General features: G+C 42.4%; 1 protein-coding gene and 1 long non-coding RNA gene across 3 annotated transcripts in view; one reads left to right on the forward strand and one right to left on the reverse strand.

The window, feature by feature from the left end:
- The window catches only part of LOC147029721 (protein turtle homolog B-like), a 162,338-nt gene that overhangs the window by 24,126 nt on the left and 113,265 nt on the right, over window positions 1-24,947 (forward strand). Inside the window, exon 1 of one of the 2 annotated variants that reach the window (XM_085872995.1) lies at window positions 23,205-23,450. The exons of the other annotated variant lie outside the window; for it this stretch is intronic. Within the exon in view, the coding sequence (XP_085729121.1) occupies window positions 23,387-23,450 (64 nt within the window). The 5' untranslated portion in view covers window positions 23,205-23,386. Of the gene's footprint in view, window positions 1-23,204; window positions 23,451-24,947 lie in introns of those variants that run through there. 2 annotated transcript variants of the gene reach the window in all.
- LOC147029724 (uncharacterized) lies at window positions 8,573-23,835 on the reverse strand. The gene is made up of 3 exons (XR_015056056.1): window positions 23,551-23,835; window positions 8,866-8,980; window positions 8,573-8,647 (listed from the first exon to the last, which is right to left on the reverse strand). It is a non-coding gene; the product is annotated as an uncharacterized LOC147029724 (long non-coding RNA).

Below are 24,947 nucleotides of genomic sequence, written 5' to 3' on the forward strand. Positions count from 1 at the left end.
TTCATACCAACTACCTTCCACCACCACAACCACACCTGCCTCTCACCAAGCCACGCCATCCTCACCACTTCGCCAGCAACCGTCAACATCTCCACACCACAAACATCGCCTCACCTTCGTCTCCGAAACGACGCCATCTTTGCGCCAGCCGTGGCGAGTCGGCATCGAGCGGCGTCACTGTAGGGCGACGTGGGACGTTTGCTCGTCGGATCAAGCTTGGTGGTCTCGTGCACGTCCGCTCTCCGCGCAGAGGTCAGAGGTTAGAGGTCGAGGATCGGAGGCCAAACCGCGTCTCACCAGCCCTGTAAAAGGACGAGCAGAGCGCCAAGCTCGCGTTCGAGTTGATCGGTCGGCCTGAGTCAGCCTGGAGAGGTCGGGGAGTCGGGAGGAAGCCAGAAGCCAAGGAGCTGCGTGGAAATCTGGGCTCGTGGCGGAGTCGGGAGCTTGGAGCTTGCAGTCGGTGGAGAGTCCGGGCGTCGCCAAGGAGACGCGAGCTGGAGGGGCAGCCTTGCCTGCTGTGTCGCGCAAACCGCGCGTTCGTGTGGAGAGAGCCGGAGAGAGCTCGCCAGCCAGCGACAGGTGGTCCAAGGTGATCGGGCTTCGGCGCAGTTCGAGCATCACTGAGGGACGGACAGGTTCTTACAGAGCATCAACTCTAAGAGACCAAAGACCCGTTCGTTCCTCTCAAACGAGTTGCCGACGAGACCGAATCACCCGGCCGCTTGGCAAGGCCCGAGCTCGACCGCGGCTATGCTAGCTGCCGTGGGGAAGGAGCATCGCGGGTCGCCCAAGCGCGTTCGTGTGGAGAGAGCCGGAGAGAGCTCGCCTGCCGCGCGGAAGGCCCGAGCTCGACCGCGGCTACGCCAGCTGCTGTGGGGACGGGACGTCGCGGGTCGCCAAAACCAGACACCACGAGGGTGCAGGTAACCTGCAACGGTCTCGTGGGACTCGTTCGGTCTGCCAAGTCCCACGCCATAAAGACCCAAGAGGTCCAGTCTGACCCCATTGCCTTTGATGGGGTCTTTTTCCTGCTTTTCTTTCGAATGAATGTTGTTGCGCCGAGTCCAGTCAGTAAAACTGTGTAAGTGACTGTACATTAATAATTACTTATAGACGTTTGTAGCGCTTTGTCTTGCCCACGTGCCGTGCCGCATCCATTGCTTGTTCTGTGTACGTGCATGTTGGTGGGTTTGAATGACTGCATGATTGTTCCTGCATACGTAGAGTAAATAAATGTGCTGGTTTAAATGTAAACCTGTTCGTTGCGTCCATGCCCCCATTGAAACGCCATCTTGCATTGCGGAATATTAGTTGGTTGTTAAATAGTCGGTAAAGTGATCGGGTCCAACGGGACTGCACGATATTACCCCGCTCGGTTATCCCAAAAGGAAGCGAGCTGCTTAAGCGGCTCGTTTCCAAGCGGTCCCGTTGAGGTACAACCTCTCGGTAACCTACCTACGCGAATAATTAGGTAAATCGAAGATTTGGCGATCGGACCCTGTAGCGCGGGTAGGGTACGGACAAGGTAGTGGTGGGATTGAAAACCCATCAGTGACTGGTTTCTGACGCCATTGCAGAAAGTCACGACTGGATTGTCCATCCGGTGGGCGAACCGGCTGCTATTGGTGAAAAGCGGTCGTTCGCACGCCGGGCGGGCGGGAATACTACAACTATATTTTTGGCAGGTTTTAAGGTAAGTTGACCGTACTCGTGTAATATCAATTTGTATGTCAGTCTAGTTTTCAGTTTATATTTAGTGAATCAGTTCAAGGGTCGTGAGAAGGAAGCTTGATAAACAATTCTTTATATATATATATATATATATATATATATATATATATATATATATATATATATATATATATATTTGATGACACTTGAAACTTTGAAATGTGTATGATTAATGTTTAATTAATTTCGCTCCGTCTGCTTACATTTGATAAAAAGATGGTCGATAGATGGTCAGATTAATTTAAGGGATTTGTGTGATCAGAAGGCAGCATGTCAACGAGCGTATAAAATGAAGAATTTGCAAGGGTAGACTTGCTGTGTCCACGCCGGCACGAAGTGGGCTTCGTGGTCTGTCTGGACATGCAATGTCCCCCCCACTTTTCAAAAGCAATCGACGCCCATGTGTCTCTGTACTTCAATTTTAATAAAATGGTTTTAAAGGTCGTTAAAAACACGATCTTATCATTAAAGTGCTATTTAAGCAGTCTTGTACATCACCTTTATACAATGTAATAAGACGTTGAGTCACATTTTACGAGATGGAGGCTTTATTGATGACCATAGAATGTAGCATCAATCGGCCTCGTACTTACATAGTCATATTGGTGGACTCGTCTTCACCTCAATACTGTCCCTCTCAATTGTCTCACCCTCTCATGTTATATATCAATATATAGCATGGTTCTTGGAAGTATTGTGAAGGTGATTTGTGTTCCACAGTGTTCAAGTATATAATTCAATTTAAATAAAGGTTTAAAGGCATATAAAAAAATTAATTTACCACCGTTTTACCCAGTGTATTACACTACCCTTTGTAACAAGTTGCAGTCGTTATTCATGCCTGTTTGTGTCCTTTATGACAACTATAAAAACAGTAAGGTTCCTGTTTGGAATGATTTTTAACTCTGACTGCTAGACAGACAGATAAAATAAATCAATTATTTCACTTTTCTGCACCTGTGTGGTTTCAGGATGAATTCAGAGCCAAAGTATGGTAAATGGCAAACTCGTATTCCTCTTCATGTTCTGATTTGTGTTCAAAAGATAACATTTGATTTAAATTAGTTGGTCCTCGATCATAAACTGATAAGACAGACGGACATGAACCAATTGCTTAAGCTTGCTTTTTGCTTCGCGCATGCAGGCTAACAATCTAAAAGACAGTCCATACAGAAGAAGCATACCAAGTCTCCACCTTTAGAAAAAAAAAAAAAACATTCGAGTCAAAAGAATCAGCTGGAAAGGTGTGGACTTCCATTGTTTGGGATGCAGAAGATATTATCATTATTATCTGTAATCATCCATTACTACAAAGAAGCATCCATCCATCTGTGTGTCATGCTTCATTCTGAAAGCGTTCTTGCTGTCATAGAATAATTGGAAAGCTAATTATCGATTTATTTGGAACAATAATGTGCGTCCGTTTAATCATAAGGACTGCTGTTTTAAAAGTCCTTTATAATTCTACAACAGCAGGAACACTTTTTATAAGGACAAGGAAGTAGCACACAAAATTATACATGTAATAATACTTCTCAAAGCAAAATAAAAATATATAAAACAGCACAGTGACAACAACATTTAGTAGAGCGCATATCTCCACCAGGCTGAACAGTTTACGTTTTCTATCCCACTGATAGGCCGGATCTGGATCTGGACCTCCAAATCCGAATCAGCTTGTTTTTGTCACCTACCCAACTCATCTACCAAGTTTCCTCCGAATCAGTTCACAACTTTTTGAAATATCATGCTATATAGCATATTGTGTATGGCCCCATCTCTTAATGGCGAAAAATCACAAGAAAATTAAAAAAAGTCTTATCTGGATCTGGATTGGGATCTTCACCAAAATTTAATTGATCCATCCTTGTCATACACCCAACCTGTCCACCTAGTTTCGTCCAAATCCATTTTGGATGTTCACTTTTGCTGTTCACTGGATCCAGGACCAGACAAAAACAAAAAATCATCATTTTATCTGCAAGCTGACAGAAATTTTTGAACACTAATGAGAAAAATGCCAATGCATTTTAGGAGATTATGTTTAGAAATTATATGGATTCTTTGTATTAACTGTAATGAGTCTACAACTTAACCTCTCCACCTACATGGCCTTCATCCACAGCTTGACGGAGTACTGCTCTCCCCTATGGGACACCTTCACACCTTACTCAGCTTTATGCCATGGAAACCAAGGTCTTCAAGATCATTGGAACCTCCCTCACCGAATCTGAGTCTATGGGCCTATCACTTTCCCATCGCATAGAGGTCGGTGGTCTCTTTCTGTCTTCTACCACCTACTTTGTGGTCTTGCAGCCTCTGCTCTTTCCGTGTTTTGTACCTCCCCAGGTTTCTGCAGGTGCATGCAGTCCACCCTCAATCCACCACATTCTGGAAAAACTCCCAAAATCGAGAATCACTGCTCACCACTCGTATGTTTCTCTTCCCCCTCACCCTGTGGAACCAACTTCCACATTCTTTTCAATCTCATTCTTCCCTCCAAGTCTTATAGACAGATGTTCACCACCATCTCAAGTTATCCCCAATCCAAAACCATGATCTTTTCTACCCCTGTTAGACCTTCCCCCTCTCCCCCACCCCTCAACCCCACCTTCCAAATTTCCAGTGTTTCATTCCTGAGAGGATACAAAAACCTTTGAAACAAAAAAACCCTTCTAGGTTGGGCTTAACTTTTTAAACAACCTTCAGACACACATAATAAGAACATAAAATGTAACAAATCTAGTCCATCAATATTGACAGAAGTCATTATATACTTGGCTTAAATTTATTCAACACTGAATTGGTTCTCTTGGCAACATTTGAATCGAGAAACTTCTGAAAGAAAGAGATAACCTTGGGAGTTGAAAACACACATGTGCAAAGTTCATGACCGGGAATGAACAACAAATCAAAAAAATAGTAATTTATTCTCCATTTCATACCGTATAGTTTGTAGTTGCATACTGCCATTTGGTAACATCTTCCTGGCAGCATAAAAAGTTGATCATATTTTTAATTTTGGGTGAATAACCCTTTTTTACTGCTTACGCTGACCAAAGTTTGAGCTTTGACCATGAAGTACCGAAGAGGCTCGTAATTCCTCCTTGACACTGATAAATGAATTTCCTCAAGGTTGGCTGACTGTACTCAAAATCAGCACAGACTTAGGATGAATATCTGAACTTAGGCTGCTGAAAAAAATAAAAACAATCCCACAAATCCAATTCACCTGGCAGGTGTGGCAAAGTGCAAGGAAAATGTGCCTGCTGTACGTTGTCAGTTTGTAAATAAAACTCTTTTGAAGTGAACTTCAATATCAACCTGGGGGAAAATAACAATTCCTGTTATGACATTGCACAAATGATGTACAAACATTCCAAACATGAATGAATGCCTTCACCATGTTTATACAAATATCACCAAAGTGGAGAAGATGCATATATGAAGAAGTAATGGGAAGTTGCGTGCATTTACAAAACAAGGACTAGTACCAATGAACAAGGACGAGCACTGATAGATCTATTATCTCGACTGTGTCCATTGAGCAAGTCAATCCGACAATGCTGTCTCATGTTAAAGCTCTTTACTTTCCTTGCTCGAGGTTTTCACATCACACACTCATCATCTTTATCATACACAAAACACACGTACGCACACAGTCTTTTTCACAAGTCTGTTCCTCACAAATCAAATCATTCATTGAACAGGAACAGCAACATCCAACATTTATTCCTAAAGCATTGCATTATAACATTTAAAGGATGTTGTAAATGATACTACTTCTGTAACACCCTATATTTAACTTTATCTTAATTGCAAACCTCAAAATAGTTGTTTACTGAAAGTAAAAAAAAAACTTTATTAACTTGTGAGAATTAGAAAACTGATCCATTTTCTGACTACTCAGATCACAGGCTGGGCTCTGTTCTTCCTTTAAGCCCAGAACCTCTCTGAATGGTAGATCCACAATCTCCGCTGTGTCTGGACAGTCAGTCAACCCAACAATGCAACCTCACTATTCAAATTTTTCTATCTTCGTTGTTAGACGGTTTAATGTACTATTGTCATGTATTCATAATGCTCATCACACATTCCATTATATGAGGTCCGTCTAAAAAGTAACGGGACTGACTTCAGAAATTTTATTCTAAAAAATATATTTAAATCACAGCTCGTCCCCTTCAAAATAGTTTCCCTCCAGTCACACACTTGGCCATCCTCTTATTCCACGCTTCGATGCACCCCCGGAAGACTTCTTCTGGAATCCTCCGGAGCTCTGTTGTCACGGCCCTTTTGATGGCCTCCACATCAGAAAATCGCGTCCCCTTGATCCATCCACTTGAGTTTGGGGAATAGGAAAAAAATCACAAGGGGCCAAGTCTGGCGAATACGGGGGTTGCTCCAGAGTTGGCACGTTCCTCTCCGCCAGAAACTGTCAGATGCTCAGGGCACTGTGAGCAGGGGCGTTGTCATGGTGGAGCACCCAGTCGTTGTTCTCCCACAGATCCCTCTTGTCCCGGACTGATCTCATGAAGCGCCGGAGGATCTCCTTGGACACGTATTGATTCACTGTTTGACCCTGTGGTACAAACACAAAGTGGACGATGCCCTTGATGTCAAAAAAACGTGATGAGCATCACCTTGACCTTCGACTTCGACATCTTTGCTTTCTTTGGTCTTGGTGATGGCGGACTTTTCCACTGACGATTTTACCGTTTGGTCTCGGGATCGTATTCGAATATCCATGATTCATCGCCAGTAATAACTCTCCCGAGCAGGTCTGGATCATCCTCGAGAGGCTCGATAATGTCTTGACAGACAGTGACTCTTTGCTGTTTCTGGTCCTCGTTCAACAGCTTGGGGACCATCTTTGCGCACACCTTGCGCATTTCGAGATTTTCAGTGATGATGCTCCAGACAGTGTCCTTGTTGATGGAAAGTTCCTCAGCAATCATCTGGACTGTGAGTCGATGATCTACGCGCACCATCTGTTTCACACGCTCCATGTTGTCTGCCGTTCTGCTCGTTGAAGGTCTTCCAGACCAGGGATCGTCTTCAACCTCCTCCCCGTCCCTCTTTGAACCTCTTGTGCCATTCAAATGCACGTGTACGTGACATCGTTTCTTTCCCATAGACTTGCTTGCGCATAGCGAAGAATTCGGAAGGTGTTTTGCAAAGCTTGACAAGAAAATTCAGATTGGATCTCTGCTCACTTCTCATAGCGTGACGGCTCAGACTTGACAATGTGTAAAGCACAACCTGTAAAAAATTACGCAATGAGCGCAGTCAACCATCACCAATCATATATATATTGCTTGAATGTTGCGAAAGACTGTGATGCAACCCGTTCACTCAAGTTGTGTAAGTGGAGCACACAGCAGGCTCAGTCCCGTTATTTTTTCGACGGATCTCGTATCATAATACATCCAATCATGCACACCCTACCTTGCAGGTTACTGGTACTTATACCTTAACCAACACATCTATTTTACGACCACCAACTCAAGCTATTGAAATACAGAAACTGTCATTTTGGTGAGGCTGCTGTTGAGGCCCAACAGTCAGGGTGACTGAATTTCTTCAGGATTGTAAATAAAGTCGATGGGATAGTTCGCCAGAGGGACATTCCGGAGGGAGTGAGTGTGTGGGATTTGTCTGGATTGAAAGACATATTCCAAATGTTTGACCAGCTTGTGATTTTATCAAGGTCCTCAGAGATGTTTAGTTTCGCACTATCTCTCGATGGTGAAGAATCACTTAAAAATATTATCAGATCCGGATCTGGATTCGGATCTTCACCAAAATGGAATCAATTCTTCCTTGTCACACACCCAACGTGTCCAGCAGGTTTCATCCGAATCCGTCCACAACTTTTTGAGATATCCTGCACACAGACAAACAAACAACCAGACAAACAGACACAAAGGCATGAAAACATAACCTCCTTCACCTCCGGTGGCGGAGGTAATAAACGTCCAAAAACAGCGGAAATACAATATACAATAATAATAATATGGTATAACAAAATCAATGTGGTGCCAACCAGCCTGATAAGGATTGGAACCCTAATAATAATAACGAGAGTAAGAATTGCTTTGCAATAAATGTCCCCGACCAATGTGATATTTTCGAAGTCCAAAAATGGAACAGCTCTGTGAAAAATTGATGAAATGCTCTGAAACTTGAACCATTTCCATAGCTTATCATAATAAATCAATGTCGCAAATTTCAGTTGAATATGTTTAAAGGGTATTGGGAAAAGAAGTCTGAAAAACCATTGGTGGGACAAGCGGACCGACAGACAGACTGACAGCAAACCTGTAATCCCCTCCAGTGAAACCAGTAGGGGACTTATAAACAGAAGATAATCATTAGTTTACCACCAGGATGGCTTGGTACCCTAACAAACAGAAAAAAAAAAATCTTAACCAGCCTGGAAGACTTGGGACCCTCATAATAAACCTGATGAAAAAATGAACATCAACATTATAAAAATAAAAAATAAAACACCTACCTACCGTGTTTTTCATCATCAACTGCAATGTGTACCCTATAGCTCCACCAGGTGGTGCTGGCAGAGTATTACAAGTGAGCTGCCAAGTTCACTCGCAAATTTGCATTGCACACGTGGCGTGGTGTGGTTGCTTTCCTGACCCATGCCTGAGGGAGGGGGTATTTCTCTCCCGTAGGGGGAGGGTTTTTCATACGAGTACCATCCTTGGATTCTCTGCCTCATTCATTTCCTGGGATTCATGCATGTTAATGTTTTGAACTAATCGAAAGAGGTTTATCATTTTCATGGCATATATTGCAAAAAATGACACCACACAAACATCCATCAGGTTTTATTTACAGCATATACTTTATTCAGTGAATAATTAGCATACTCCATCCACCGAAAGGTTGGGGTAAACTGCAAAAAAAACACACACACACACACACACACACACACACACACACACACACACACACACACACACACACACACACACACACACACACACACACACACACACACACACACCAGATTATGTTTGGAAACTTTATCTTCCCTTGCCTTCCTTCCCAATTCCTCCCCCCACCCCCCCCCTTTACCCCAACCCTGAGCATTCCACTGTACATTTGTCTTACCCAGTCCCAAGAATGGCAGCTCCAATGCAAAATGTTCCACAACCACATCCAGGATCAGCCACGAACCGGTTCTGCAGCTCCCCAAAGGACATGTGCATTGTGTGCAGCATTCTTGCTGTGCATATACACACACCAGGCACAAGGAAAAAATAAAAAATAACCGCAAAAGATTAGCCGCATGCAAACATCATCAACCGCCAAAAAAGAAGGAGTCCACACATATGAAAATAGGTAGTGTACAGTCAGGTATCGAGTCCTCATATCCAATAATGTATACAATTTTGATCACGTGAGGAATGACATAGCTGCCATCGAGAGGGTTCAGTGTAGATGGATGAGATTTAATCAGGGCCCAGATAGATTCAGCTATAAGGAGCAGCTGAAGGAGACAGGCTTTTCTATATTGGAAAGGTGGTGATTGTGAGAAGGTGTGATGGAGATCATGAAGGATATTGGAAAATAAATGCAGAAAAGGTTTTTAGGGTGATGTACAGAGAGTGACAGGACCAGGGCCACAGGCTGAGCATGAAGAGGAGAGTTAGAATGGTAGTTTATTAGCCCATGTTGGACTTAGTCCAAAATGGAGGCTTATGGATTTGTTCTCGATTTTTGTGTGCGTGAGTGCGGCCACAACCATATCTCGGACATATACGAACTGACTTTATTTGTACTTGGCACAAAGACAACACATGATGGTACACATATGCACATCATTTTGTTTCGCGATGAGATCAAAGATGGCCGACTGGTGGCCATTTTAACTAAAAAAACCCAACAAAACCCAGTTGAACACGTCCTCAACAATTTTTTGGACTTGCATTTACCGATCTTGTTCAAACTTGGCACACAGATAATGAATGACAGCTTATGTATTCACGTCATTTTGTTTCGATATCAGATCCAAGATGGCTGACTGGCGGCCATTTTGTTATTTATATGTGTCCCCAACCATTTCTCAGACATGCATGGTCCGATTTTGTTCAAGTTTGGCACCAGCACAGCACATGAAGGCATACACTTGCCCCTCATTTTACTTTGCAATTTCATAAAAGATAGCCGACTGATCGACTAGCAGCCATTTTAGTTGTACATAAATATGGGCTTGCCCTTTAACTCCGGATAGCAGAATTACTAAAACAACGGGGAATGTGGCATTTTATGTATTTTTGATTTGCTAAGCAAGGGTCTTTCACTCTTACATCTAATCCAGACATCTTTTGACATCGTTCCATCACAATCCCATAACAAAAGTAAAATGTCAAAATATGTCGTAATGGGAAACAATAAGACGATTGTGGTGTTGTAATGTGGTGTCATTCCTACCTTGTTTTTTTTTGAGATTTCATCCCTCTGTTTCTTCATTTTTTATACGCATTATATATATATATATATATATATATATATATATATATATATATATATATATATATATATATATATATATATATATATATATATATTCTTCTTCTTCTTTCGGCTGCTCCCGTTAGGGGTCGCCACAGCGGATCATCCGTATGATCCGCATCGTGATTTGGCACATGTTTTACGCCGGATGCCCTTCCTGACGCAACCCTGGTCGCCTCTTACGACACAGGGATATTTATATATATATATATATATATATATATATATATATATATATATATATATATATATATATATATATATATATATATATCGGGGCGTATTATGTGATACCGGCCGTCTGTCTGTCCGTCCGTCCATCCATCCATCTGTCTGTCCGTTCCTGTCCGCACAAACTCCCAAAGTTTTCAACTTTCATGGTTCATATTTGGTACATAGGTACAGACTGTGGAGACGGTGTGTCGCGACATACGTTCATCATCTAAAGTGGTTGCCATGGCAACCAGGATGCTGTTTTCCATGTAGTAGCACAATTCTGTATATACCTTCTTGTTTGGGCATATATTGTGCTCACTTGAGCTCTTGTTTCTTATTGTTATAGTAAGGATCATCGAGCCTAATCTCTTTCGATGTGTAATCCACAAGGAAAAGTGTGCATAAGCACTCCACAATATTCAAATCTTTTGGAAATCACAAATAACAACAAAGCTTAGATACCCCACAGATCAGGTCCCAGGTTCGAATTATCAGGTGTCAAAGCTTGAATTCAAGTCAACTGACCCACTATGTGTGCAGACCACTGATGTCCTGCTCCAAGGAAACCTTCGGCCACTCAAAGTGTTTGAGGTGGAACAATTGGACTCGAAATCCTTCAGTATCATTTACGACAACAGTAGCAAGCAATCTGATGGGAAAAATACGCACCACTGACTATCACAGGAAAAACCTGTGCATTGCGAAAATGTTATCCATGAATTATTCGTTGTAGATTCGCGCCAGGAGAAAAAAAAAACTTTGTTGGTGTTTTCGAATCCTTCCTTAGAAAGGAATGGCAGATCACATAACCCGGGCAACGAATAAAGTGTTGAAAGTAGGAAGTAAATACTATTTGTTGTTGATATTTCCCGAAAATTTGGAACCCCCCCCCCGAAAACTACTGCAAACAGTCGATCAGCCATTGCCTGATAGCACTGATACCAATGAGAGGAGATACCAATGAAGTGCAGAAAGGGGTCGAATCCGTGATGGGGAGGGGGTAGAAAAAGTGGGAAGAAGGATGTCGGAACAGTACCAGGCTCATTTTTATGGACAGGATAAGATAACCAGGAAACCAATGGAAGGCATGGATGACCCCCAAAATATGGAACGGATAACAAAGTAAATACCTATGGATTTCTTTTTTTTTAATGCCATGAACAAACTTCGGGACATCAAGGGTGATAAAGGTTGTGGTCAAGTTTCATCGGAATTGTGTATGTCATTTCAGCGAAGAAAGCAAATACATATTTTGGGGGGCAACCCCCAAGTAGAATCCCTAAGATGGCAATTTTTAGCTCTGGCACCAAAGGTGAAGGTTATGTTTTCATTCCTTTCTGTCTGTGTTTGTCTGTTTGTGTACAGGAAATCTCAAATTAGTCTTAGTCTAATTAGTCCGTCAGCGAAGCGACGAGTTGGTTCTGCTCATAAGGATAACAAATGTGTCCAAGAGCCGCGTCCTAAAGGTTTTGTCTTCACCAGAAGAAGAAGAAGAAGAACACGGAGCTCTCTTAGAGCCAGCGTTCGCAATGCGACTCGGCTAAAAATTCATTCCAGAAGTCGAAACATCAGCATTTTGATCACAATAACAATAACAACAACAACTTCCGATATTTCGTCACATGCCTTGATGGAGCCAATAGCGAGACCCGTCATGGAGGCTCCTCGTTCATGACGAGAAAATAGTGTATTTACGAAATTACAACACATTCAATGAAATAATCTTTAAATAGTAACGTGAACTTTTCGAAACTTTAAAGTAAATGTCCGAATATATTTAAAAGTTCATGATAGACGCTCTCAAAAGGAACCCTCAATGTGAGGATGTGTACAGGTGTTTAGTATTTAAGGAGATCCGGATCCTGTATATAAAAGAGCCGCGTCGTAAAGGTTTTGTCTTCAACTGAAGAAGAAGAGGAAAAAGAACAAGAAGAAGAAGAAGAAGAAGAAGAAGAAGAAGAAGAGGAACATCATCATCATCATCAACAACAATGCTGAGCTCTCTTAGAGCCAGTGTTCGCTACGCGAGACGTGGCTGAAAATATGACTGCATGTCCTGAAGCTCACCTGGATCAGGAGCAACAGTCACGCAGCTATTTAAAAAATTGGAGTCTGAGGAGGTTTACAAGGGGGGGGGGGATTGCTCCCCAAAATAGGTATTTGCTATAACATTGGGGGGGGGGATTGCTCCCCAAAATAGGTATTTGCTACAGCATTGGGGGGGGGGGATTGCTCCCCAAAATAGGTATTTGCTATAGCATTGGTTCATTGGTACATTTTGCTGATTCTGTCCCATGTTGACTTCCTCCTCAGTATCATAATTCTTTCAGGTGAGTGCCCAGGGGTGTTGCCCATATTTTTCACAAAATTATGCAGACACTGATTAGTTGTCACAACAGGCAATCAGGTCCGGTCAGGTATGGGAGCATGTGCCAGAACAGCGCGTCGCTGCGTCCACTTTCCGCCGGTACTCCAGGGACCTCCGTCTGGCCATCCCCCAGGCAGATGCCAGGCCCATCCCCATCTCCTTGAGATGATGGTCAACCTGATGCAACCACAAGGCACGTGGTCAGCCCACTGGCCTCCTCCACTCATGAGACTCCCTCACTGAGAGAATCTGGTGAGCAGGATCAGCGTCGGGAAAACGAGCCACATGTCCATACAGCCGCAACTGATGCTCACGGACTATGCAGGTAACAAATCTCATCCGAGTCTCTCTCAGCAACCACTCGTTGGACACAAAATCTGACCAGCGATAGCCAAGGATTCTCCGAAGAGACCTGGTACCAAAGGAATTAAGTCTCCATCTCAGATCCTTGGTCAGAGTCCAAGTCTCGCATCCATAGAGCAAGACTGGAAGTACCAAGGAACTGAAGACTCGGACTTTCGTCCTGCCGCACAGGTACCGGCAGTGCCACACCCCATGATCCAGTGAATCCATGACTCCCCACGCCCGACCCAGATGTCTATTGACCTCTGACTCACAGCCAGCAGAGACATGAATATCACTGCCAAGGTAAGTGAATCTCTCCACGACCTCAACATCCTCACCACAAACAGACACAGAAAGGACAGCAGCATCCAAGATGTCACCGAAAGCCTGGATCTTAGTTTTGACCCAAGAAACCCGTAATCCCAACGGCTCCGACTCCTCATTCAGCACCTCGAGGGCCCTCAAAAGGATATCTAAAGTCTCCGCAAAGATGACTGCATCATCTGCAAAATCAAGGTCCGAGATCTTGACATTCCCAAACGATGCACCGCAGCTTGATCTCTCTGACATCCTCCCTAAAATCCAGTCCATACAAGTGCTGAAAAGTGTGGGGGCCAGTACACACCCCTGACGAACTCCAGTAACAACTGGAAATAAGTCAGAGATGGTACCACCATCTCTGGATAACAGGCAATACTAGCCCCACAAAACGACATTTTTCATTCACTGAATCAATAACTATTGGAACATGTGCCCAGCGAAGAAGTCGCCTATAAATCCATTGACACTGTTCTGGACATGGATCAAATCGTTCATTCCCCTGTTAATTTTCTGAACTTGCTACATTCTCCAGGCATGTCACCTCATGAGCTGAAATTGAAACACCAATCGGAACATTGAAACACCAAAACAAACACCAGTCGGAACACCAATCATGTTTCTTCACAATCTGGATTCCCCTAAATTGTGCAACCAAACTCGGTTGGTCATGCGGCAGCTGATGAAAAATCTCACAGAAGCTACAATCTCCATCAGAGAGTTCTCAGGAGAGAATGTGTTGATTCCCCCACATACCACTCATTCCCAGCGACTCTCCATTTGAATTCAAGGGGCTCCAATTCCCAGTATCTTTGTCATTTGCTATGTCGATAAACAAGGTACAAGGACAAATGCTGCACCAAACAGGACTCTATCTAGCCCAACCTTGTTTTTCACATGGCCAGCTTTATATCGAATGCTCCAGAGTTGGGACTGGAACGAGTTTGTTCATATATGGATATGAAGGACGAATCAGGAATGTAGTAGTATACCCATAAGTTCTCACATAAAATAATCTTGATTCAATCAGTGAATAACAAAGCCTACAATCCTCAAACTGTTCAAGACAGGTATCCTGAAAGTTATATACAAGGTGTTCCAAAAAGACCTGGACAACTTTGGTTGTTAATATATTTAGTACCACAAACAATACAATAATGCACTTTATTTTATATGATACAAAAACACCTAAAGTTTTCTTTACTTTCAAATCTGGTGGTTCAATGTAAAAGAAAATAGCGACTCCACAGGAGAAAGTTCAGTGTATCGAATGGGTCATCAAAATGATATCCGACATGCAAGTTCAGCATAATTTCCGTACAAGGTATGGAAGGAATCTGCCATCACGGTCTAGTATCAGAGAGTGGTACAAGACATTTGAGGAGACTGGAAGTTGTCAGAAACAGAAAAGTACTGATCGACCAAGCACAAGTGCAGCAGACGTTGAACAAGTGCGTGAATCATTTCAACAAAGTCGCAGAAAATCAATCCGACATGCATCCAGAGAACTGGAAGTACCAACCACCACTGTACACAGAATTTTGCATAAAAGACTGAAGCTTTAAGGTTATAAAGGTGGCCATGAAGCCGATAAGGTGCAGATTCTGAAGGAACTCAAACCAAATTATTCCTGCAGATTCTGCAGGCGTTTGCCTTGGAAATGCTCAATTGCATAGAGGATGACAAAGATTACCTAAGAAAGGTCATGTTCGCAGATGAAGCTTGCTTTTATGTATTGGGGGAGGTGAACAGGCACAATGTGAGGATCTGGGGCTCTGAAAACCCCCACATGGTCATTGAATACATATGCGGTAGTCCAAAGGTCAATGGATGGTGTGGCCTTCTCCATGACCACTTGATGGGTCTGTTTTTCTTTGCAGCAGATACAGTGTCCTCAACAATTGACATGAACATGTTCGAAGGATATGCCTTCCCACAGATTGAAGACCTGCAACCTGATATCATTTTTCCACAGGATGGCAATCCCTCTCATTGGGCCTTCGTTGTTCGAGCCATCCTGAATGAAAAATTTTCAGATCGCTGGATTGGCCAAGACAGACCAACTGCCTGGCCCCCACAATCACCGGACATCACCCCCTTGATATTTTTTCTATGGGTGTTTGTCAAAAATGTTGTCTACAACACCAAGGTGGTAAAACTGCAGGATCTTTGTTCTTGGATCACAGCTACGTGTGCACTGGTGGACCCAAACATGCTGAGCCGAGCATGGCAATAAATCGTATACTGCCTTGATGTTCTGTACGCGACAAACAGAGCTCACATTGAAGTGTATTGATAGTGTGTACAAAACTTTACGAGTTTCTGTATCATATACACTAAAGGGTATTGTTGTTGTCATTTATGTCATTTATGGTTCCAAATATATTAAGAACCAAAGCTGTCCATGTCTTTTTGAAACACCATGTATAAGAAAGGAAATTTAATAAAGGCCAGAGAGTAAGTTCCAAGTGGCCATCAGATATTTCGCAAAAATCATCATTTATACACCATAATTTCTCAAAAAGTTCAAGTTCGCTGGTAAGAGTACAACAGTGAAATTCAAGTTTTATCCGGCTTTCACAAAGTGCTCTGAACATTACTGCAGTGTCCGTGCTGCACAAATCATTCTTTATCTTTGATTTCCTCGTCTTGTAAATTGTCATTTTTGCTTGGGAAATGAAAGAGTTTGCAAGAACTTTTGTTTGGAGGTTAAAGGAGTCACTTGGACCAAACATGAGGATTGGGGAACTCACGTCAAGGGAAAGACGTGCAAATAGCACTTTTAAGAAAATAAAGAGAGGAGTTAAACAATTTCATCAAACATATTAGTGGGGCAACTTAGCTAAATATAGCATAACAATCGTGCATTTTGTGAGGAAAGCACCAAATTTGGCACACTAGTAGCCTATCATTTTATGAATAGATTTGGATATTGGGTCATCTCAAAAATTTTGATGGCAGTGGAAAATGGCTGCCACAGCCATCAGCGGCTGAATTTGAGATGGCCGAATATCCAAATCTGTTCATAATATGATAGGCTACTAGTGTGCCAAATTTGGTGCTTTCCTCACAAAATGCACAATTGTTATGCTAAGTTGCCCCACTATATGCATTGGACAAGGTTTCACTCTGTCCACAAAAGGGACACTGATTGCTTATTGCTTGTGAAAAGCGGTGGATAAGCGAGTTCGTGGGCAGTATCCAATTTGCAATTCTCCATTGGAGATCACCAGCACATTTTTGCCACAGGTGTTTTTTTTATACCATCCTCAATTTGTGGAGAAAGGAGGAGTGTGTGGTCGGACTGTGGACCACTTACAAGGTGCTGGGGTAGACAAGGAAGGAAAAAGAGCTTTTAAACATTGTAGTCAAAGGTTTTGCAGTTTTTATTGGAAAAGGAAACTAAGCGGCCAAAATCTATTGGTTCTAAGCTTTTAGAAAAGAGAGAAGGAAGGAAAGATTTTTGGGAGATTGTGAGCAGGGGAAGGAGCATATTGCAGGTAGAGGGGTCATGTCAAAGATTCCGCAATATTGGCATTCATAATAAATATATGGCCACCAATGGAATGATTTATTTTATGATTGCTGATGACACAAAACTGGGAGGTATCATGGAGTATGGTAATATTCCATATAGAGGGATGATATGGAGAAAAAATGGCCACCCATTCAAATATATGTGTGGTGTTGGCTTAATGGTTAGAGTGGTGGGCTTGGGATCCTATGATCCTGAGTTCGAAACCCCACTCGGCTGTTATATTAATACCAGGTGGGGTTGACTCTGCCTGTCATCCTTCCGAGGTTGGCAAAATGAGTGCCAGCTTGCTGGTATCCTGTGTGGGAGTGGTGACCCGTCCAGGATTGTATCCAATAGCCAAGGAGTCTGCTTCGGCAGCACCAACGCTCTGCACCGAGTATGGTCCCAATGGATGGATGGATTCAAATGTGTACGTAATCATATGTGCATAAACAATTATCAAGTGAAGTTACAAGCATTTAAAAACCATACCTTGTATTCTTGAGTGTTTTCTGAACAACCAAGATTTAAAAAGATTCAAGAATACATCGCTAAAGTACCACAAGCAGTTGCAAATCCAGGGGGGTTTCCTGGTTGCCCGGAACCCCCCCCCCAACAAAAAAAATTACCATTACAGTGGCAAACCCAGGGGTTCCCTGGTCACCTAGAACTCCTTCTCGTATGTCATATAGTTGCTAGTATGTCATAAAGGCACTACCATCACTCAGGTAGGTCTCACTAGTCATGATATTTAAGATTGAAACTTGAAGTTTAATGAATTCAAGCTATTTTATTTTTAGTTATGCATTTAAATATTAAATTAAGTAACTTTTATATGTTTTTGCACAATACTTGGATATCAAAGAATATGTGAATGTGCATTTATTTGAAAGCTGCAATAAAGTTTTCATAACGTTCATATGACTTAGATTTTCTGTTATTTGGAAACCCCCCCTACCCAATTCCTGGATTTGCCCCTGACAAGAGATCACTAAAACACCTATTTGTATTTCTTCTTCTGCTTTTTCCCCTCTTAAAAAACAATGTAAAACTGTAGCCCAACCTACCTCAATAACTGCCGAAGCCATGATGGTGATTCCAATGCGAGGAAGTTACTTTGTCTCTGTGCTACTGCACGCAACCCAAAATTTAAAAATATATAAACCATTAATCGTTTTCTTAGGAAAATAAATCAAACGTAAATGTGCACTCAACCAAACCAGTCCAGGATCGTGGGAAGGGGAGGGGTGGAGGGGGGGGGGTGGAATGGAAAGTGGACAGAGCCATTCCAAAAATGACACGTATCCAAATCATCACCCAAATCAACTGAAACAAGTATTAGAACATTTTAATAACATAGATGGATTTAATCCATCCAAAAAAGAACAAGATATATAAAACCTTAAGCATTTTATTGCTTAAAAAAATTGCACAATAAAAATAGAATTAAACTGGAGTAATTTGACTGCGCGCAGTCGGGTATGCCTCCACTCTCCCGCACAAACACTTGAGTATTGACATATTTGACCCTTGACCTTTATCATATCTGGCCCAAAATCGAATCACTTAATTGACTTATCTGACTTTACATTTGTACAAAGTTTAATGAAATTATGTCTTTTATTTCTTGAGTTAGGGCGTAAACAGTAAAATTACAGAGTTTGACCTTGACCTTTGATCCTTGACCTTTATCACATCTGGGCCAAAATCTAATCACTTAAATGCCCTGTCTTACTTTACCTTTTTACCTAGTTGGATGAAATTCTACAATTTGCTTCCTGAGTTATCACGTAAACGAAAATCCGGACGGACGGACAACCCGGAAACATAATGCTTCCGGCACCCTTGGTGCCGAGGCATAAAAATATATAAAACACAAGAAAGCAAAGGCTGTCCGCATCCGTTTTCAGGACATGTATAGAATTTGGCTGGTGTTAGGAGAGAAGAGGGGGAGATTGTTGATGTGGTATTCATCCTAGCCTTTTCAGATGTTGAATACTGAATAATATACAACTCACTAAGAGGAAGATCAAAGTAGAAATGCAAAATGCGAAACCCATCCGCATTCAAAATGTATAGCCTTTTATATTCAGACGTCTTCTTCTGACGGGTGCAGGCAGGCACGCACACCGACACCGATCTGGAGCTACATTTATATGTCGCTTACGCATTTTATGAAAACAAATCGAACGTACAAGTTGACTCCACCCCCCCGCCCCCCCAGATCATTCAGTTTTTATTCCCTGCCGCGTGGCGAAAGGGGGATATTGTTGTCACCTGGGTCGTCCGTCCGGCTGGCTTGGCGTCAACATTTATAGCTCTGAGTGCGATAACTCATAAACTGTTCGCCATATCGATTTGAAATTTGGGTCACACATGTACCACCTGAAAAGGAAGAACCCTATTGATTTTGGGCATGACCGAATCCAAGATTGCCGACTGGGGCGGTCGTCTGTCCGTCCGTCCGTCCGGCTGGCTGGCTGGCTGTCCGGCTGGCCGGGCGTCAACATTTATAGCTGTGAGTGCGATAACTCATAAACTTTTCGCCATATCGATTTGAAACTTGGGTCACACATGTACCACCTGAAAAGGAAGAACCCTATTGATTTTGGGCGTGGCCGGATCCAAGATGGCTGACTGGGGTGGCCATCTTGAAAAAAATGTTTTTTCACCATATCGATTTGAAATTTGGGTCACACATGTACCACCTGAAAAGGAAGAACCTCATTGATTTTGGGCGTGGCCGGATCCAAGATAGCCGATTGGGGCGGCCATCTTGAAGAAAATGTTTTTTTGTAATAAATGGAAAAACGCTTATCTGATTTCAATTATTTTTCAATGGCAGGGGATTCCCCATCTCTGATGGTATATTTATAAGTTTATCATCTGCTGTGGTTCACAACGCCATGCGGATTGCATAACAAGCCAAGGTATGTATGCTTTTAGAGTAGTGATGAAGAAGCAAACATAGTATGCTTTCTTGACATTATATCCCATGTACTAGACATAAATGTTGATCTGAATTGTAGTACCATGGAATACGCTAGTATGGCAGAGTACAGCAGAATCATGGAATACTGTGGTATCATGGAGTATTACCACACTTCATGTTACCCATCACAAAATATATCAACATTAAGCATTTTATTGGTTCACAAGCGCCAGCCAGAGTGACCACTATATTTGTTATGTCTGTGTGTCTGTCTGTCTGTCTGTGTGTCTGTGTGTATGTCTGTCTGTCCAGAGCATAAGTCCATGGACTTTGATCCGATCTTGATGAAACTTGGTTATGTGTTCGATATCAATGTCTAGTTGTGTTTTCCTGGATGAGGGCTACTCCCATTGTGGGCGGAGCCACACCCAAAAATAGCCATTTTTAGTGGGTAGTTGGATTAAAAATCTATCTTCTCCTAGCGAATTGACTGAATAGAATGGGTTCTTCGGTATTTGAATAGCAAAATGAATTATCTAAAACTTGTCGTTGTCCGATTTTTTATTTTCGTCCCAAGGTCAAGGTCACAAGGTCAAAAACTTAGAAAATTGCGAATTTTGACATATAAATCATATGAACGCCCAAACTTTGAGAGCTAGGATGACAATATTTTTTATGCATAATCTTGAGGTCATTCCCCACCTAAAGTCTTGAAACCGTTTTGCTCTATCTTGAACACCTTGTCTGTGGCGCCCCCTTCAAGTTTGTTTTTACACTGATTTCATCAAAGTATGGATAATCCGAGGAGTGTGAAATGCCATATGGCCTATATGACGTTATATTGTTCCTGGAATGTTCCAGAGGAAGTTTTGCACCAAAGGTCATAATCCTTGACCTTTGACCTTTAAAGGTCACAAAGGTCAAATTTTCAAAGTTGTGGGAATCAAACCGTGTTTTCGACCTTCTTCGATGAACTAACTCCAATAAGCTATAGCACGTATCCTGTTTCCTTATTTTAATGTCCACAACATTGTTTTCTGACCTTTAAAGGTTATGCAAAGGTCAAATTTTGAAAGTTGAGAATGAAACAGGGTTTTTGACATTTTGCAGCTGTTGATTGAAGGCCACTATAACTAATTATAACTTGCTCAAAAATTATCACATTGTCTCATCCTTGACTTCTGAAACAATCTACATCGTCAAATACCGATCGTGAACCATTGTCATCTTCAGACTTGTTTCTTTCAATTTCTTCCCAAAAAATGCAGAAACAAGAAATAACAAATTAAAAAACCATAAAATGTAAAAACATAGGCGGGATGAAATCTCAAAAAAACAAAAACCAAATAAGGTAGGAATGACACACCATTATGACGCCACAATCATGGTATCCATGAGGATAGTGCTGTCCTATTGTGGCATCAGAATATGTTGTCATTCCTACCTTGTTTGGTTGTTTTTATTGAGATTTCATCCCTCCTATATTTTTACTTTTTTATGTTTTTTATCCCGCCCCCTCCCGGAGGGAGGGAGCGGGATATTGTAATCGTCCGGTTTGTTTGTCTGTCTGTTTGTTTGTTTGTTTGTTTGTCTGTCTGTCTGTTAGCAACTTTATGGCAAAATGGCTTTAGCAAACACTATCAATTTTAATCCACAGGTGGGCAATGAACCTTGGACGACCCCATTAACTTTTGGGTCCAATTGGATCAAAGGTCAAGGTCAAGGTCACGAAAAGATCAAAATCGTTTTTCGCTCATAACTTCGTCAAAAATGATCTGATTTACTTCAAACTAAGCTTATAGTGAACCTTATTCTATTTGTCACTTATAATCATACCAATTCCTATCGTGAAAAATGCATATTTGTGAAGATCGGTAGGGTCCGAAGTTTTGGGGGTCATGGCCATCGGTCAAAATTACAAATTTTCCATCAAAACTAAAACATGGTTACGAAAATACAACTTTACGGGAAAACGGCTGGCTCAAACACTGTCAAATTGTATCCAAGGGTGGTTAATGAACCTCGGACGACCCCATTAACTTTTGGGTCCAATTAGGTCAAAGGTCAAGGTCAGGTCACGAAAAGGTCAAAATCTTTTTCGCTCATAACTTCGTCAAAAATGGTTTAATTGACTTCAAACTAAGACTAAAATATTCCTTATTCTATTCCTTATAATCAACATTCAGGTTAAGGATGTATCAAATTTAAATTTTATCCCCAAAATAACTGTATGCCTTAAATGGGTGGGATTTGTTGTGCCTGGCACCACTTGTTAATTTTTTTTTCACTCGTTCAATTGTATAAACAAGGCGCAAAACAAAGAGTTGTGTGGTCAACGCAAGTTTCACTTTCTTGGCATGCAAATGAAACAATCATAATTGCTAAAGTTTGCACAAAACTCGAATACCATTGACAACCTGTACTGTACGACTGTCTACCTTCGGTTGTCACAGAGGTGTACGGAATCAATGACCATTTCCAATGGCTCATATATTTCTTCTTGTGCCGTGTATTACAGAAAGTAAAAAGCAACGCAAGACGTACAACGCTCGGAATGGAGGGAGGGGAAGAAGATGTGCGCTTAATGAGCAAGAAGAAGAAGAAGAAGAAGAAGCGCAGTGTGGCAGGCAGCCTTTTGCACGTGCCCTGATCCGCTGCAGACGCGGTGCCTGCGCACCACAGGTACAGTGTGTCCATTCCCAGGCAGCTCGGGTGCATTACGAAGCGGCACACTCTGAATCACATGCAGCGAATTCCTGCAAAATCCCCGAGAGCCTTGTCGGGAGTAACAAGACAGGGGGCGGGGTCAAGCGCATTACACCCAGAAGAAGAAGAAGAAGAAGATGAGAAGGTGGTGAAGGAGGAGAGGCAATTGATTGAGGAAGAGGAAGAAGAGGAGGGGGTGGGTGAGAACGAGATAGAAGAGGTGTAAGAAGAGGAGGTTGAACATGAAATTAGTAGTGAGGTAAAGGGATTGTGGCCAGTATATATATATATATATATATATATATATATATATATATATATATATATATATATATATATATATATATATATATATATATATATATATATATATATATATATATATTGGTTTTGGAGTAAGATTCATGTGATTGTAAGGAGGCAGAATTAAAGCGAAGAGAACATCTGAGGAGAGAGGGGGGAGAGAGAGAGAAGGGAAGGAGAGTGGAGTGGAGGGGTTTGGGAGAAGGGAGGGGGTTAGGGGAGAAGAAAGAGGGGAAAAACGAAGTGGTGCGGAGAAGGAGGGAAGAAGGTCGCAGATGTGGCTCTGCAACTGGGGGAATACGAGCAGAGAAGACGGAGAGCCGGCAAGAAGAGGAAGAGGGAGAGGGGTGGAGGTGGAGGAGAGGAGGAAGGTATAAAGAGGGAAGCGGACGGTCGAGAGAGCGCAGGACGGATGGACGCAGCGCTGGCGGCCGTCTCTCTGCTGCTCATCTCGCAAGCATCTCCGGATTCCGAGAGTAAGGATCGTGAAGCGAATTCCCGCCATTTCCGATGCCCATTGAGACTAGCTACGTGTACTATACGTGTCGTGAGCTGTGCATTGATATCCGTATTGACCTTCAGTTTCTTCCTCATCTTCAAGCAGAGCGTCGTGCCTGAGGTCTCAGTCCTTCACTGCACATTATCCTTCCTTCAGTCTCCGTCGTCTTCCGTTTAATGACGATCATCCCTACTGATCCCCCTCCCCTCCCGCGACGGGATCTCCTTTTCCTTTTCCTTTTCAATTCTCTCCGCCAAACTGCCTGTTCTCGGAGCACTTTTTTATTGCCGCTCAGCCGTTCCTTGATTTACTATTTTCCCAATTTCCGACGATCCTCCATCCTTTCCGCTCCAGCCCGCAGCGTCAGGCAACTTATTAGGCTGGACAGCGGCGTGCCGTGACGTCATTTTGCCGCAGTCATATAGATATAAATAAATATATAATCCACTCATTCTATAGGTTTTCTCGCTCTTAATCTAAGCATTGTGTGCATATATATATATATATATATTTTTTTTTTGAGTCACAGTAACCCTTGGTCATACCTATCACTCAGCTGGAGCGAAACCCATACGTATGGATTGAAATCCTATATGCTGCAAGCCATCCATCAGACTACCTTCACCCAACCAGATTGCTTTAATCTATTGAGCGTCACATGCTGTGGCCATCGTTGCCTAAAGTTGGCCGGTATACCAAGTGACGTGCGTTGACATCTTTGTTTAAATACTTGGGATTTATGTTTTGTAAGTACCATTTGTACAACATGCACTTGGTGAAGACATTCCGGCAGATGTACAATCCACGGACCATGGTGGCCGAGGAATCGACTTATTTCACAAGACGGACCATTTGTCTGCGTTGGACGACAAACTCTCAACCGGAGTGAATGGTGAGCAAGGTCTAACCGGCTCAATTTCCAACTTCCAGGTAGGTGGTCGTTCTTGATGATATTTTGATTTTTGATGTACCGTACTCTTCTTCACAGAGTGTTGGTGCTTTCAAAGTAGTTTCTTGGCCAGGGTTATACTGGGTGGTTTTGCCATTACCTTCCCAGTGTTATTTGTCTGTGCTCTAATTTTCAAGGTCTTTGGGATGACACTCGGACAGGGTTCAAACCACCGACCTCCCAGACTCAGAGAGGATGTTCCAACCGTTACACCGCCGACTCTGGTTTCTTGATGATGATATGTATGCGTAACGCCATATTGCATTTATCAATTACATGCTAGATAGCTAGCTAGCTATCATGTGCAGCTTATGGCTACTAGTTGCATCATTTTCTGAGGCTAACCTCGTGTGCGGCTAATGCAGTGCCCTCTATTCCCGGTACACTGGTATTAATTTTCTTGACCTCAGAAGGATGACAGGCTGAGTCAACCCCGCCCGGTGTTAATTCAACAGCAGACAGGGGCTCAAACTCAAGTCCCAAAGATCTTAAGCCAGCCACCTTAAAAAACTGTTAAGCCGGCAC

The sequence above is a fragment of the Eptatretus burgeri genome, chromosome 3 (assembly GCF_056783735.1).
Source record: "Eptatretus burgeri isolate ZD-2024b chromosome 3, Ebu_testis_v1, whole genome shotgun sequence".
NCBI classification, from domain to species: Eukaryota; Metazoa; Chordata; class Myxini; order Myxiniformes; family Myxinidae; genus Eptatretus; species Eptatretus burgeri.